General features: G+C 45.0%; 1 protein-coding gene across 1 annotated transcript; it reads right to left on the bottom strand.

Moving 5' to 3' along the window:
- Positions 1-6: 6 nt before the first annotated feature.
- Positions 7-13,980, bottom strand: LOC119902763. Its single transcript, XM_038719121.1, has 2 exons — positions 13,384-13,980; positions 7-3,222 (listed from the first exon to the last, which is right to left on the bottom strand). Exon 2 carries the CDS (start codon positions 1,793-1,795, stop codon positions 461-463), a length of 1,335 nt encoding a protein of 444 aa, XP_038575049.1. The 5' UTR covers positions 1,796-3,222; positions 13,384-13,980; the 3' UTR covers positions 7-460.
- Between the last annotated feature and the right edge of the window lie 2,402 nt (positions 13,981-16,382).

Here is a 16,382-nt window from a genome sequence, read left to right as displayed (position 1 = left end):
CCCCCCCCCACACACACACACACTATTATCATAAAAATAGTAGTATAGTATAGTTTTTACTAATAATATTAATTATTATTATTTCATTATAATAATAAATAATATCACGTCTGATATCTTATGTAAATCTGCAAAGTTTCCAACTTTCCAACAACCTCTTCCTGGAATAAGCTATAATGACCTTAAAAGAAACTTTAAAACTTCCAAATATTGTAATAATAATAATAATAATAATAATAACGATAACAACATGGGAAAGAAGGGGTCATTGTTCCTCATTCTGAGACTGTTAAAGCGATGACGCTCTGCAGCAGTTGTTTCTGCAGATCTCAGAGCTTCATCGTCTCCTTGTTGTGTGTCAGCTTCTCTGCAGAAACACATCCGTCACACTTCCTGTCAGTTCACCCTCTCTCCGTTCACACCTGTCTCTCCACACACAGGTGCGCAGGGGTCATCGTCGTCACGGCGACAGGGAAATGTATGAATGACCTGAGCGATACGATTTGCCACGGCAAAAGAGCTGGCAGCGATTACTCTCCTGGACATCATGTCGAACTCTGAGCCTGAGGAGACACATGGACCAATGAGAGGAGGACATGTCCCCAGGTACACGCAGGTAAGATATGACATCACAGGCACAGACCATCTGTATCCATGACAACGCCTCCAGCCTCCTGGACGATGACGGCAGAGGCGGCGATGTCCCAGCAGTGCATCCCGATGTGATAGTACACGTCGACTCCACCCATCGCCACCTGACACATGTCGACTGCTGCCGTCCCCAACGCACGGATACGGTAACGTACAGGAAACACGCAAACGACACGTTAAAGAGGTCATAACGCACGGATACCGTAACGTACAGGAAACACGCAAAGGACACGTTAAAGAGGTCAGAACGCGCGAATAGGGGAACGTACAGGAAACACGCAAACGACACGTTAAAGAGGTCAGAACGCGCGAATAGGGGAACGTACAGGAAACACGCAAAGGACACGTTAAAGAGGTCAGAACGCGCGAATAGGGGAACGTACAGGAAACACGCAAAGGACACGTTAAAGAGGTCAGAACGCGCGAATAGGGGAACGTACAGGAAACACGCAAAGGACACGTTAAAGAGGTCAGAACGCGCGAATAGGGGAACGTACAGGAAACACGCAAAGGACACGTTAAAGAGGTCAGAACGCGCGAATAGGGGAACGTACAGGAAACACGCAAAGGACACGTTAAAGAGGTCAGAACGCGCGAATAGGGGAACGTACAGGAAACACGCAAACGACACGTTAAAGAGGTCAGAACGCGCGAATAGGGGAACGTACAGGAAACACGCAAAGGACACGTTAAAGAGGTCAGAACGCGCGAATAGGGGAACGTACAGGAAACACGCAAACGACACGTTAAAGAGGTCAGAACGCGCGGATACGGGAACGTACAGGAAACACGCAAACGACACGTTAAACAGGTCACAAAGCACGGATACCATAACGTACAGGAAACACTCATACGACACATTAAACAGGTCACAACGCGCGGAAACGGGAACGTACAGGAAACACGCAAACGACACGTTAAACTGGTCACAACGTGCGGATACCGTAACGTACAGGAAACACTCATACGACACATTAAACAGGTCACAACGCGCGGAAACGGGAACGTACAGGAAACACGCAAACGACACGTTAAACTGGTCACAACGTGCGGATACCGTAACGTACAGGAAACACTCATACGACACATTAAACAGGTCACAACGCGCGGAAACGGGAACGTACAGGAAACATGCAAATGACATGTTAAAGAGGTCACAACTTTGTCCCTTTGTGTATTTAAGTCTCTATCTTTTAATCGGTCGTTGTCGTTCGTCTTTTCGTTGACGTCTCAGTGTGTTTTCACAGCCACTTTTTGGATGATTGTGGTTCTTTCCCTTCTTGGATTACTGCTTTTCTTTTGCCTTCTGGATGATGGAGTTATTTTGTCTTTTGGACTGCCAGCTTTATCATTTATGGAAATTGTACTAATAAACACTATTGGAACCTTTGTTGTGGATATTTGTTCTGCAGTAGAATAAAAGTAGAACCTGTGTTGTGGATATTTGTTCTGCAGTAGAATAAAAGTAGAACCTGTGTTGTGGATATTTGTTCTGCAGTAGAATAAAAGTAGAACCTGTGTTGTGGATATTTGTTCTTACAGTAGAATAAAAGTAGAACCTGTCAGTTTCTGTCACCAGATCAGCCGGAGAACTTTTTAGCTTCACGTCTTTCTGCTGCTGAAACGCCGACAGGACCGTCTGAAAAACACGAGGTTCTCAGTAGTAGTATGAGGTGATATCATCAACAGTATCAGTAGTATCTAGATAGTTACTTAGTTGTTTACATGGAGTAGAGGAAGTACTCCTTTCTAAACTCAGGTGATTAAAACACAAAAGAAAAGAAAAACATGCAGCAGGACGCTCGCCTGAGCACACCTGTGTGTGTTTCAGTGTGTTTCAGGCGTGTGCGTACCTGAGTGCAGGTGAAGGTCAGCCGCTCAAACACAAAAACCTCACGTTCCTCTGCGCGTTCATCGAAGCTGAACGTTACAAAACTGTGAACTGAACCTGAACTCACCATCAGGAACTCGCCTGCAGCTGATTGGACCAACATTATGTAGCTGTAGTACCAGAGGCTGCAGATTCAGGACCCCCGCAATCCTGGGACCGCAGTTCTTCTGCGACAGCGCCATCTAGTGGAGCGGTGGTGGTAATGCACAGCAACACGAAGGAGGTTAACCCTGCCTGCCGGTCGACTTGCATATAGTCAGTAACTTAAGTTTAGGCCCACACTTGGTGATGGTTGTGGTGAGGGGTCATTGGCTAGCTGGGCGTATGAAAGTAAACAAGGGTCCTAGAAATGCTGTTCCGGTCCCAGGATTGCGTTCCTGAAACTGCAGCCTCCGGTACTGCAGCTACATGCTAATGAATTGGACGGACACATCTCCTGTTGCGCTGCTATTGGTCGGCACCTCTAACATTTAAACTGTTCCAACATAATTACTACAGATTCTTCTTCCTTCACAACTGGACAGTGACATCATCATCTACTTCTCCGATTGGTCGATGTCTGACCTCTGGCTCAGTGACTGGTCCGTGTGTCTCTTACCTCACTGGCCTGTTTGGCGATGGAGACAGCAAAGTTCAGACAGTCAGTCCAGTTGGCCATGATGATGACAGAGTGAGACCTCCTGTCAGAGAAGAAGAAAGACTGCTGTCAGAGAGGAGGAGGACGATCATAGAATGAGAAGACAAAAAGGAAAAGAGACGAAAAGACTGGATCAAAAAAAGCAAGAAGAAGCAACAGGCGGGGAAAAAGACAGAAGACAAGAGGAAGTGAAAAGTGATGACGGAAAGAGAGAAGAAGAAGAAGAAACAGCTGATGTGAAGAAGAGAATAAAGATGGAAGGAAGCGAGGGAGGGAGGAAGTGATTAGAAAAAGATGCAAAAATAAACCAAAGAAACTCAAACAAGGAGATTAAATATGATCTAAATAAGATGAACAAGTAGAACCAGTGGAGTAACAGTAGTACAAGTAAGGTAACAGTAGAACAAGCAGGGTAACCGTAGAACCAGTACAGTAACAGCAGAACCAGTACAGTAACATTAAAACCAGTAGAGTAACAGTAGAACCAGTAGAGTAACAGCAGAACCAGTAGAGTAACAGCAGAACCAGCAGGGTAACAGTAGAACCAGTAGTATAACAGCAGAACCAGCAGGGTAACAGTAGAACCAGTACGGTAACAGCAGAACCAGTAGAGTAACGTAACAGCAGAACCAGTAGAGTAACAGTAGAACCAGTAGAGTAACAGTAGAACCAGTAGAGTAACATTAAAACCAGTAGAGTAACAGTAGAACCAGTAGAGTAACAGTAGAACCAGTAGAGTAACATTAAAACCAGTAGAGTAACAGTAGAACCAGTAGAGTAACAGCAGAACCAGTACAGTAACATTAAAACCAGTAGAGTAACAGCAGAACCAGTAGAGTAACAGCAGAACCAGCAGGGTAACAGTAGAACCAGTAGTATAACAGCAGAACCAGCAGGGTAACAGTAGAACCAGTATGGTAACAGCAGAACCAGTAGAGTAACAGTAGAACCAGTAGAGTAACAGTAGAACCAGTAGAGTAACAGCAGAACCAGTAGAGTAACAGCAGAACCAGTAGGGTAACAGTAGAACCAGTAGAGTAGAGTAACAGTAGAACCAGTAGAGTAACAGCAGAACCACAGCAGAACCAGTAGGGTAACAGTAGAACCAGTAGAGTAACAGCAGAACCAGTAGGGTAACAGTAGAACCAGTACGGTAACAGCAGAACCAGTAGAGTAACGTAACAGCAGAACCAGTAGAGTAACAGTAGAACCAGTAGAGTAACAGCAGAACCAGTAGGGTAACAGTAGAACCAGTAGAGTAAGAGCAGAACCAGTATAGTAACAGCTGAACCAGTACAGTAACGTAACAGCAGAACCAGTAGAGTAACAGTAGAACCAGTAGAGTAACAGCAGAACCAGTAGGGTAACAGCAGAACCAGTAGAGTAGAGTAACAGTAGAACCAGTAGAGTAACAGCAGAACCACAGCAGAACCAGTAGAGTAACAGCAGAACCAGTAGAGTAACAGCAGAACCAGTAGGGTAAAAGTAGAACCAGTACGGTAACAGCAGAACCAGTAGAGTAACGTAACAGCAGAACCAGTAGAGTAACAGTAGAACCAGTAGAGTAACAGCAGAACCAGTAGGGTAACAGTAGAACCAGTAGAGTAACAGCAGAACCAGTACAGTAACAGCAGAACCAGTACGGTAACAGCAGAACCAGTAGAGTAACAGCAGAACCAGTATAGTAACAGCTGAACCAGTACAGTAACGTAACAGCAGAACCAGTATAGAAACAGTAGAACGAGTAGAGTAACAGCTGAACCAGTACAGTAACAGTAGAACCAGTAGAGTGACAGCAGAACCAGTATGGTAACAGCAGAACCAGTACGGTAAGAGCAGAACCAGTAGAGTAACAGTAGAACCAGTACGGTAACAGCAGAACCAGTACGGTAACAGTAGAACCAGTACAGTAACAGCAGAACCAGTACAGTAACAGCAGAACCAGTACGGTAACAGCAGAACGAGTAGAGTAACAGCAGAACCAGTAGAGTAACAGCAGAACCAGTAGGGTAACAGTAGAACCAGTAGAGTAACAGCAGAACCAGTATAGTAACAGCTGAACCAGTACAGTAACGTAACAGCAGAACCAGTAGAGTAACAGTAGAACCAGTAGAGTAACAGCAGAACCAGTAGGGTAACAGCAGAACCAGTAGAGTACAGTAACAGTAGAACCAGTAGAGTAACAGCAGAACCACAGCAGAACCAGTAGAGTAACAGCAGAACCAGTAGAGTAACAGCAGAACCAGTAGGGTAACAGTAGAACCAGTACGGTAACAGCAGAACTAGTAGAGTAACGTAACAGCAGAACCAGTAGAGTAACAGTAGAACCAGTAGAGTAACAGCAGAACCAGTAGGGTAACAGTAGAACCAGTAGAGTAACAGCAGAACCAGTATAGTAACAGCTGAACCAGTACAGTAACGTAACAGCAGAACCAGTAGAGTAACAGTAGAACCAGTAGAGTAACAGCAGAACCAGTAGGGTAACAGCAGAACCAGTAGAGTAGAGTAACAGTAGAACCAGTAGAGTAACAGCAGAACCCACAGCAGAACCAGTAGAGTAACAGCAGAACCAGTAGAGTAACAGCAGAACCAGTAGGGTAACAGTAGAACCAGTACGGTAACAGCAGAACCAGTAGAGTAACGTAACAGCAGAACCAGTAGAGTAACAGTAGAACCAGTAGAGTAACAGCAGAACCAGTAGGTAACAGTAGAACCAGTAGAGTAACAGCAGAACCAGTATAGTAACAGCTGAACCGGTACAGTAACGTAACAGCAGAACCAGTATAGAACAGTAGAACGAGTACAGTAACAGCTGAACCAGTACAGTAACAGTAGAACCAGTAGAGTAACAGCAGAACCAGTATGGTAACAGCAGAACCAGTACGGTAAGAGCAGAACCAGTAGAGTAACAGCAGAACCAGTAGGGTAACAGTAGAACCAGTAGAGTAACAGTAGAACCAGTACGGTAACAGCAGAACCAGTACGGTAACAGCAGAACCAGTAGAGTAACAGTAGAACCAGTACGGTAACAGCAGAACCAGTAGGGTAACAGCAGAACCAGTAGGGTAACAGCAGAACCAGTACAGTAACGTAACAGCAGAACCAGTATAGAAACAGTAGAACGAGTAGAGTAACAGCTGAACCAGTACAGTAACAGTAGAACCAGTAGAGTGACAGCAGAACCAGTATGGTAACAGCAGAACCAGTACGGTAACAGTAGAACCAGTAAAGTAACAGTAGAACCAGTACAGTAACAGCAGAACCAGTACAGTAACAGCAGAACCAGTACGGTAACAGCAGAACGAGTAGAGTAACAGCAGAACCAGTAGAGTAACAGCAGAACCAGTAGGGTAATAGTAGAACCAGTAGGGTAATAGTAGAACCAGTACGGTAACAGCAGAACCAGTACGGTAACAGCAGAACCAGTAGAGTAACGTAACAGCAGAACCAGTAGAGTAACAGTAGAACCAGTAGAGTAACAGCAGAACCAGTAGGGTAACAGCAGAACCAGTATAGAAACAGTAGAACGAGTAGAGTAACAGCTGAACCAGTACAGTAACAGTAGAACCAGTACGGTAACAGCAGAACCAGTACGGTAACAGCAGAACCAGTACGGTAAGAGCAGAACCAGTAGAGTAACAGTAGAACCAGTACGGTAACAGCAGAACCAGTACGGTAACAGTAGAACCAGTAAAGTAACAGCAGAACCAGTACAGTAACAGTAGAACCAGTAGAGTAACAGCAGAACCAGTACGGTAACAGCAGAACGAGTAGAGTAACAGCAGAACCAGTAGAGTAACAGTAGAACCAGTAGGGTAACAGTAGAACCAGTACGGTAACAGCAGAACCAGTAGAGTAACGTAACAGCAGAACCAGTAGAGTAACAGTAGAACCAGTAGAGTAATAGCAGAACCAGTAGGGTAACAGTAGAACCAGTAGAGTAACAGCAGAACCAGTATAGTAACAGCAGAACCAGTACAGTAACGTAACAGCAGAACCAGTATAGAAACAGTAGAACGAGTAGAGTAACAGCTGAACCAGTAGAGTAACAGTAGAACCAGTAGAGTAACAGCAGAACCAGTATGGTAACAGCAGAACCAGTAGAGTAACAGTAGAACCAGTACGGTAACAGTAGAACCAGTAGAGTAAAAGCAGAACCAGTATAGTAACAGCTGAACCAGTACAGTAACGTAACAGCAGAACCAGTAGAGTAACAGTAGAACCAGTAGAGTAACAGCAGAACCAGTAGGGTAACAGCAGAACCAGTAGAGTAGAGTAACAGTAGAACCAGTAGAGTAACAGCAGAACCACAGCAGAACCAGTAGAGTAACAGCAGAACCAGTAGAGTAACAGCAGAACCAGTAGGGTAACAGTAGAACCAGTACGGTAACAGCAGAACCAGTAGAGTAACGTAACAGCAGAACCAGTAGAGTAACAGTAGAACCAGTAGAGTAACAGCAGAACCAGTAGGGTAACAGTAGAACCAGTAGAGTAACAGCAGAACCAGTATAGTAACAGCTGAACCGGTACAGTAACGTAACAGCAGAACCAGTATAGACACAGTAGAACGAGTACAGTAACAGCTGAACCAGTACAGTAACAGTAGAACCAGTAGAGTAACAGCAGAACCAGTATGGTAACAGCAGAACCAGTACGGTAAGAGCAGAACCAGTAGAGTAACGTAACAGCAGAACCAGTAGAGTAACAGTAGAACCAGTAGAGTAACAGCAGAACCAGTAGGGTAACAGTAGAACCAGTAGAGTAACAGCAGAACCAGTATAGTAACAGCTGAACCAGTACAGTAACGTAACAGCAGAACCAGTAGAGTAACAGTAGAACCAGTAGAGTAACAGCAGAACCAGTAGGGTAACAGCAGAACCAGTAGAGTAGAGTAACAGTAGAACCAGTAGAGTAACAGCAGAACCACAGCAGAACCAGTAGAGTAACAGCAGAACCAGTAGAGTAACAGCAGAACCAGTAGGGTAAAAGTAGAACCAGTACGGTAACAGCAGAACCAGTAGAGTAACGTAACAGCAGAACCAGTAGAGTAACAGTAGAACCAGTAGAGTAACAGCAGAACCAGTAGGGTAACAGTAGAACCAGTAGAGTAACAGCAGAACCAGTACAGTAACAGCAGAACCAGTACGGTAACAGCAGAACCAGTAGAGTAACAGCAGAACCAGTATAGTAACAGCTGAACCAGTACAGTAACGTAACAGCAGAACCAGTATAGAAACAGTAGAACGAGTAGAGTAACAGCTGAACCAGTACAGTAACAGTAGAACCAGTAGAGTGACAGCAGAACCAGTATGGTAACAGCAGAACCAGTACGGTAAGAGCAGAACCAGTAGAGTAACAGTAGAACCAGTACGGTAACAGCAGAACCAGTACGGTAACAGCAGAACCAGTACAGTAACAGCAGAACCAGTACGGTAACAGCAGAACGAGTAGAGTAACAGCAGAACCAGTAGAGTAACAGCAGAACCAGTAGGGTAACAGTAGAACCAGTAGAGTAACAGCAGAACCAGTATAGTAACAGCTGAACCAGTACAGTAACGTAACAGCAGAACCAGTAGAGTAACAGTAGAACCAGTAGAGTAACAGCAGAACCAGTAGGGTAACAGCAGAACCAGTAGAGTACAGTAACAGTAGAACCAGTAGAGTAACAGCAGAACCACAGCAGAACCAGTAGAGTAACAGCAGAACCAGTAGAGTAACAGCAGAACCAGTAGGGTAACAGTAGAACCAGTACGGTAACAGCAGAACCAGTAGAGTAACGTAACAGCAGAACCAGTAGAGTAACAGTAGAACCAGTAGAGTAACAGCAGAACCAGTAGGGTAACAGTAGAACCAGTAGAGTAACAGCAGAACCAGTATAGTAACAGCTGAACCAGTACAGTAACGTAACAGCAGAACCAGTAGAGTAACAGTAGAACCAGTAGAGTAACAGCAGAACCAGTAGGGTAACAGCAGAACCAGTAGAGTAGAGTAACAGTAGAACCAGTAGAGTAACAGCAGAACCACAGCAGAACCAGTAGAGTAACAGCAGAACCAGTAGAGTAACAGCAGAACCAGTAGGGTAACAGTAGAACCAGTACGGTAACAGCAGAACCAGTAGAGTAACGTAACAGCAGAACCAGTAGAGTAACAGTAGAACCAGTAGAGTAACAGCAGAACCAGTAGGGTAACAGTAGAACCAGTAGAGTAACAGCAGAACCAGTATAGTAACAGCTGAACCGGTACAGTAACGTAACAGCAGAACCAGTATAGACACAGTAGAACGAGTACAGTAACAGCTGAACCAGTACAGTAACAGTAGAACCAGTAGAGTAACAGCAGAACCAGTATGGTAACAGCAGAACCAGTACGGTAAGAGCAGAACCAGTAGAGTAACAGCAGAACCAGTAGGGTAACAGTAGAACCAGTAGAGTAACAGTAGAACCAGTACGGTAACAGCAGAACCAGTACGGTAACAGCAGAACCAGTAGAGTAACAGTAGAACCAGTACGGTAACAGCAGAACCAGTAGGGTAACAGCAGAACCAGTAGGGTAACAGCAGAACCAGTACAGTAACGTAACAGCAGAACCAGTATAGAAACAGTAGAACGAGTAGAGTAACAGCTGAACCAGTACAGTAACAGTAGAACCAGTAGAGTGACAGCAGAACCAGTATGGTAACAGCAGAACCAGTACGGTAACAGTAGAACCAGTAAAGAAACAGTAGAACCAGTACAGTAACAGCAGAACCAGTACAGTAACAGCAGAACCAGTACGGTAACAGCAGAACGAGTAGAGTAACAGCAGAACCAGTAGAGTAACAGCAGAACCAGTAGGGTAATAGTAGAACCAGTAGGGTAATAGTAGAACCAGTACGGTAACAGCAGAACCAGTACGGTAACAGCAGAACCAGTAGAGTAACGTAACAGCAGAACCAGTAGAGTAACAGTAGAACCAGTAGAGTAACAGCAGAACCAGTAGGGTAACAGCAGAACCAGTATAGAAACAGTAGAACGAGTAGAGTAACAGCTGAACCAGTACAGTAACAGTAGAACCAGTACGGTAACAGCAGAACCAGTACGGTAACAGCAGAACCAGTACGGTAAGAGCAGAACCAGTAGAGTAACAGTAGAACCAGTACGGTAACAGCAGAACCAGTACGGTAACAGTAGAACCAGTAAAGTAACAGCAGAACCAGTACAGTAACAGTAGAACCAGTAGAGTAACAGCAGAACCAGTACGGTAACAGCAGAACGAGTAGAGTAACAGCAGAACCAGTAGAGTAACAGTAGAACCAGTAGGGTAACAGTAGAACCAGTACGGTAACAGCAGAACCAGTAGAGTAACGTAACAGCAGAACCAGTAGAGTAACAGTAGAACCAGTAGAGTAATAGCAGAACCAGTAGGGTAACAGTAGAACCAGTAGAGTAACAGCAGAACCAGTATAGTAACAGCAGAACCAGTACAGTAACGTAACAGCAGAACCAGTATAGAAACAGTAGAACGAGTAGAGTAACAGCTGAACCAGTACAGTAACAGTAGAACCAGTAGAGTAACAGCAGAACCAGTATGGTAACAGCAGAACCAGTAGAGTAACAGTAGAACCAGTACGGTAACAGTAGAACCAGTAGAGTAAAAGCAGAACCAGTATAGTAACAGCTGAACCAGTACAGTAACGTAACAGCAGAACCAGTAGAGTAACAGTAGAACCAGTAGAGTAACAGCAGAACCAGTAGGGTAACAGCAGAACCAGTAGAGTAGAGTAACAGTAGAACCAGTAGAGTAACAGCAGAACCACAGCAGAACCAGTAGAGTAACAGCAGAACCAGTAGAGTAACAGCAGAACCAGTAGGGTAACAGTAGAACCAGTACGGTAACAGCAGAACCAGTAGAGTAACGTAACAGCAGAACCAGTAGAGTAACAGTAGAACCAGTAGAGTAACAGCAGAACCAGTAGGGTAACAGTAGAACCAGTAGAGTAACAGCAGAACCAGTATAGTAACAGCTGAACCGGTACAGTAACGTAACAGCAGAACCAGTATAGACACAGTAGAACGAGTACAGTAACAGCTGAACCAGTACAGTAACAGTAGAACCAGTAGAGTAACAGCAGAACCAGTATGGTAACAGCAGAACCAGTACGGTAAGAGCAGAACCAGTAGAGTAACAGCAGAACCAGTAGGGTAACAGTAGAACCAGTAGAGTAACAGTAGAACCAGTACGGTAACAGCAGAACCAGTACGGTAACAGCAGAACCAGTAGGGTAATAGTAGAACCAGTACGGTAACAGCAGAACCAGTAGAGTAACGTAACAGCAGAACCAGTAGAGTAACAGCAGAACCAGTAGAGTAACAGTAGAACCAGTAGAGTAACAGCAGAACCAGTAGGGTAACAGCAGAACCAGTAGAGTAACAGCTGAACCAGTACAGTAACAGTAGAACCAGTACGGTAACAGCAGAACCAGTATGGTAACAGCAGAACCAGTACGGTAAGAGCAGAACCAGTAGAGTAACAGTAGAACCAGTACGGTAACAGCAGAACCAGTACGGTAACAGTAGAACCAGTAAAGTAACAGCAGAACCAGTACAGTAACAGTAGAACCAGTAGAGTAACAGCAGAACCAGTACGGTAACAGCAGAACCAGTAGAGTAACGTAACAGCAGAACCAGTAGAGTAACAGTAGAACCAGTAGAGTAATAGCAGAACCAGTAGGGTAACAGTAGAACCAGTAGAGTAACAGCAGAACCAGTATAGTAACAGCAGAACCAGTACAGTAACGTAACAGCAGAACCAGTATAGAAACAGTAGAACGAGTAGAGTAACAGCTGAACCAGTACAGTAACAGTAGAACCAGTATGGTAACAGCAGAACCAGTATGGTAACAGCAGAACCAGTACGGTAACAGCAGAACCAGTAGAGTAACAGTAGAACCAGTACGGTAACAGTAGAACCAGTAGAGTAACAGCAGAACCAGTAGAGTAACAGTAGAACCAGTACGGTAACAGCAGAACCAGTACGGTAACAGCAGAACCAGTAAAGTAATAGTAGAACCAGTACGGTAACAGCAGAACCAGTAGAGTAACAGTAGAACCAGTACGGTAACAGTAGAACCAGTAGAGTAACAGCAGAACCAGTAGAATAACAGTAGAACCAGTACGGTAACAGCAGAACCAGTACGGTAACAGCAGAACCAGTAAAGTAATAGTAGAACCAGTACAGTAACAGCAGAACCAGTAGAGTAACGTAACAGCAGAACCAGTAGAGTAACAGTAGAACCAGTAGAGTACCAACAGAACCAGTAGGGTAACAGCAGAACCAGTAGAGTAACAGCAGAACCAGTAGAGTAACAGTAGAACGAGTAGAGTAACAGCAGAACCAGTATAGTAACAGTAGAACGAGTAGAGTAACAGCTGAACCAGTACAGTAACAGTAGAACCAGTAGAGTAACAGCTGAACCAGTATGGTAACAGCAGAACCAGTAGAGTAACAGTAGAAACAGTACGGTAACAGCAGAACCAGTAGAGTAACAGTAGAAACAGTACGGTAACAGTAGAACCAGTAGAGTAACAACAGAACCAGTACGGTAACAGCAGAACCAGTACAGTAACATAACAGCAGAACCAGTAGAGTAACAGTAGAACCAGTAGAGTAACAGCAGAACCAGTACGGTAACACCAGAACCAGTACGGTAACAGCAGAACCAGTACAGTAACAGCAGAACCAGTACAGTAACAGCAGAACCAGTAGAGTAACAGTAGAACCAGTAGAGTAACAGCAGAACCAGTACGGTAACAGCAGAACCGGTACAGTAACATAACAGTAGAACCAGTAGAGTAACAGCAGAACCAGTAGAGTAACAGCAGAACCAGTACGGTAACAGTAGAACCAGTAGAGTAACAGCAGAACCAGTACGGTAACAGCAGAACCGGTACAGTAACATAACAGCAGAACCAGTACAGTAACAGCAGAACCAGTAGAGTAACAGTAGAACCAGTAGAGTAACAGCAGAACCAGTACGGTAACAGCAGAACCGGTACAGTAACATAACAGTAGAACCAGTACGGTAACAGTAGAACCAGTACGGTAACAGTAGAACCAGTAGAGTAACAGCAGAATCAGTACGGTAACAGCAGAACCAGTACGGTAACAGTAGAACCAGTAGAGTAACAGCAGAATCAGTACGGTAACAGTAGAACCAGTAGAGTACCTGAAGTCTGCTGAGTTTCTGAAGAAGAAATCAAAGAGCCAATCAGAGCTCAGCTCCCGCCTCCCTGCAACACAACAAGCCAATCAGCAGGCTTCTCCCCCTGCACGCCGTCTTCATCATCCTCACGCCCCTCATCTTCCTCAGTCTGATAACAGGCATCCTCAGTCTGTCCCATACAGAACTTCATAGAAAAACGTCTCCATATTAGAGACGCCGTGTTCGCAGCTGCAGAGCCTGTGGTGTCCTGAGAGTTGGGAGTCAGAGTCATCGGGAAGTGGAGGCACGAGGAGTCGGTCAGCTGACTGCGGACAAACATCCTGTTCAGAGACTCGCTGCTAATCCTTTGAGTCTGTGAGAATATCATCAGAACCACAGTGTCCTGTCCTCGTTCACTCTGAGAAAGGAACAAAAACAAACTGAAGTCTGGTTCTGACGCTCTGAGCGAGTGAACACCTTCAGACTGACGGCCTTTAAAAACACAACTCTGTTCTTCTCCAGGGCAACAGCAGCTGAGGCTCATGGGTAATGTAGGATTTAGGTAGACACAGACCCCACAGATCCAGACCCCACAGACCCAGACCACCTCACATCCAGACCCAGACCCCTACAGACCCAGACCCCACAGACCCAGACCCCTCAGATCCAGACCCAGACCCCTACAGACCCAGACCCCACAGACCCAGACCCCTCAGATCCAGACCCAGACCCCTACAGACCCAGACCCCACAGACCCAGACCCCTCAGATCCAGACCCAGACCCCTACAGACCCAGACCCCACAGACCCAGACCCCTCAGATCCAGACCCAGACCCCTACAGACCCAGACCCCACAGACCCAGACCCCTCAGATCCAGACCCCTCAGATCCAGATTCCTCAGATCCAGACCCCTTTGCTGCTAAACAAAGACAAATGGTCCCTGGCTGCAGTCTGGTCGAGGTCAGGAGGTGATATTTAAATAATAGAATTCTCACTAAAGGTGTCTCCATGTCTGGCCCTCCAAACGCCCACAGCTGCCTGTAAACGCTCAGTGAAGCTCATTGATATTAATGCGTCCTGACTGCAGGAAGAAAAGGAAGCAGCCTCTGAATCTAACTCAGTGACTCTGAGTAGTGACGTCGCTGGCCGGAGGGGGCCACACAGACGGGACGACCCAGGTAGGGGAGACCGGGTTTTGCTTCAGTAACTATAACTCACTGAATTAGTAGCTCGAGTTCTCAAATTTTTATACAAAGTCCCTACATCTGTTCACTACAAATGGCCCCAATTCAATCCTCTACAATCGCACGAAAGCATCAAAAACAGATGGCACACTATATCAAAGAACGATGTTTCTCTCTCGCTGCAACAGACGGTCTGAAGACTCACGCGCATGAACAGCCTGTGTATGTAAATTTATCTACAGAATAAACTTACGTAAAAGTCCGTCCATCCATCGTCAACCGCTTATCCTGCGTACGGGGTCGTGGGGGGGCTGGAGCCAATCCCAGCTGACATCGGGCGAAAGGCGGGGTTCACTTAATAAATAGGACTCTGTGCATCCTTAGGTCTAACTAAAAGAGGTGTGTGTGTGACAATGTGTGTATATTCTATACTATTCTATACTTCTGTATTTTACTCTTTGGCGAACGACACGTGAACGACACGTGAATGGGGAGGACTGGTCACAGTGCTGACAGATGAATGCTGGTAACCCTGGAGTGCGGGTTTGGTGGACCCAGACTGCAAAGGGCACTCCCTGGTCCCTGCTTTTATGTCCAGCGTTCCTGTCAGCCAGTGTTGAGCTGGCTGTATTAGCACAGTGGTTTGAAATTAGAAAGGAAAAAATGCATCACATGTTGCCTGAGAAACTACATTTCAATCTATATAACAGAATCTCTGTTTGTGTTTCTGATCCTGGATCTGGATCTTTTTGTGGCCGCAAATGATCTTAAATGATGTTTTTTTATTGCCACTTCAGGGACAATCAGTCAAACGGCTGTTTGTTTCTTCAGAAAGTCTTTGTTCCACAGCAGCAGGCCTCTTCATGTCAGACCGTTTCATCCTTCTCTCCTCTTCATGTGCGTACGCACAGACCTGATTTAGTCCGGCTATGAGGAACCCACTTCTAGCCACAGTAACTTTACATGTGGTTACATGACGTTTTTGCCAAAATAACTTGCAGGGTGTATGATATCCCATCATGTAAGCAAGGTCTACAGTGATTACAAGGTTTCATTTCTTTCACATGTTTTACGTGCAGCCTGTGCGTAGCCACGATTTAGCTCGTAGACAGACCGGCTATTTGTAGCCCACTTTTAGTCAAATAAGTCAAAAATGATTAAAAGTGGCTTTTTGCCCTGGCAGCACGTGAGGTGTAGTAGTTTTCACCCATGCAGCTGTTGAGGTGCGTGATATCATTTCATCAAATGCAAGTAAACGTTTGAAACATTTAAATTATCTTTATTTTTGCTGTAACGTTCCCTGCATTAACTTTCATTTTAATTTAAAACAAGATGCAATTACTATTTTCAACCGCTAGATGGCAGCTGTAGCCCTACTGACACATGACTACTGGCAACGCGAGACTTGAAAGTTAGTAGACATCAGAGTTGCCAGATCTCGCGATAAACATATCCGCCATCTTTAAACGAGGGGATACGTTACGATTTTGGCCTTTCAGCGAGCAACGGGCGAGAGTTTACTGCAAACACTGGAAGCAAAAAGACAATTACTTTGTTCTTAAATCTGTGTCTTTGTTTGACATGTCTTCATTATTTATGTACATTATATGTTAATGTGTAGGAACCAGCACGTTTCAGCGGGTGTGACGTTAGAGTAAGGCACGTCGTGGTTAGCTTAACATGCTGCATGCAAGTGTAACTTCACGTTACTGTAACGTTACTCCATGATGCCCACTGGTTTCCTCGTGCCCTTAAAACTCTTGAATTCAAAGGGGGTGAACATGAAACATGTGCAACCTATTATAATTTTATAATGAAAGCCACACATATATTTTACT

This window comes from Micropterus salmoides, unplaced genomic scaffold (assembly GCF_014851395.1).
Source record: "Micropterus salmoides isolate LMB-PRFRI ecotype aquatic unplaced genomic scaffold, ASM1485139v1 Ms_hic_scaffold_14, whole genome shotgun sequence".
Taxonomy (NCBI): domain Eukaryota; kingdom Metazoa; phylum Chordata; class Actinopteri; order Centrarchiformes; family Centrarchidae; genus Micropterus; species Micropterus salmoides.
The sequence above is the reverse complement of the archived record's forward strand: the minus strand, read 5'-3'. Positions and strand labels throughout refer to the sequence as shown.

Bases quoted from the DNA above. Each gene is read 5' to 3' on its own strand.
- LOC119902763 (XM_038719121.1), bottom strand. From the start codon at position 1,795: ATGTCATTTGCATGTTTCCTGTACGTTCCCGTTTCCGCGCGTTGTGAC.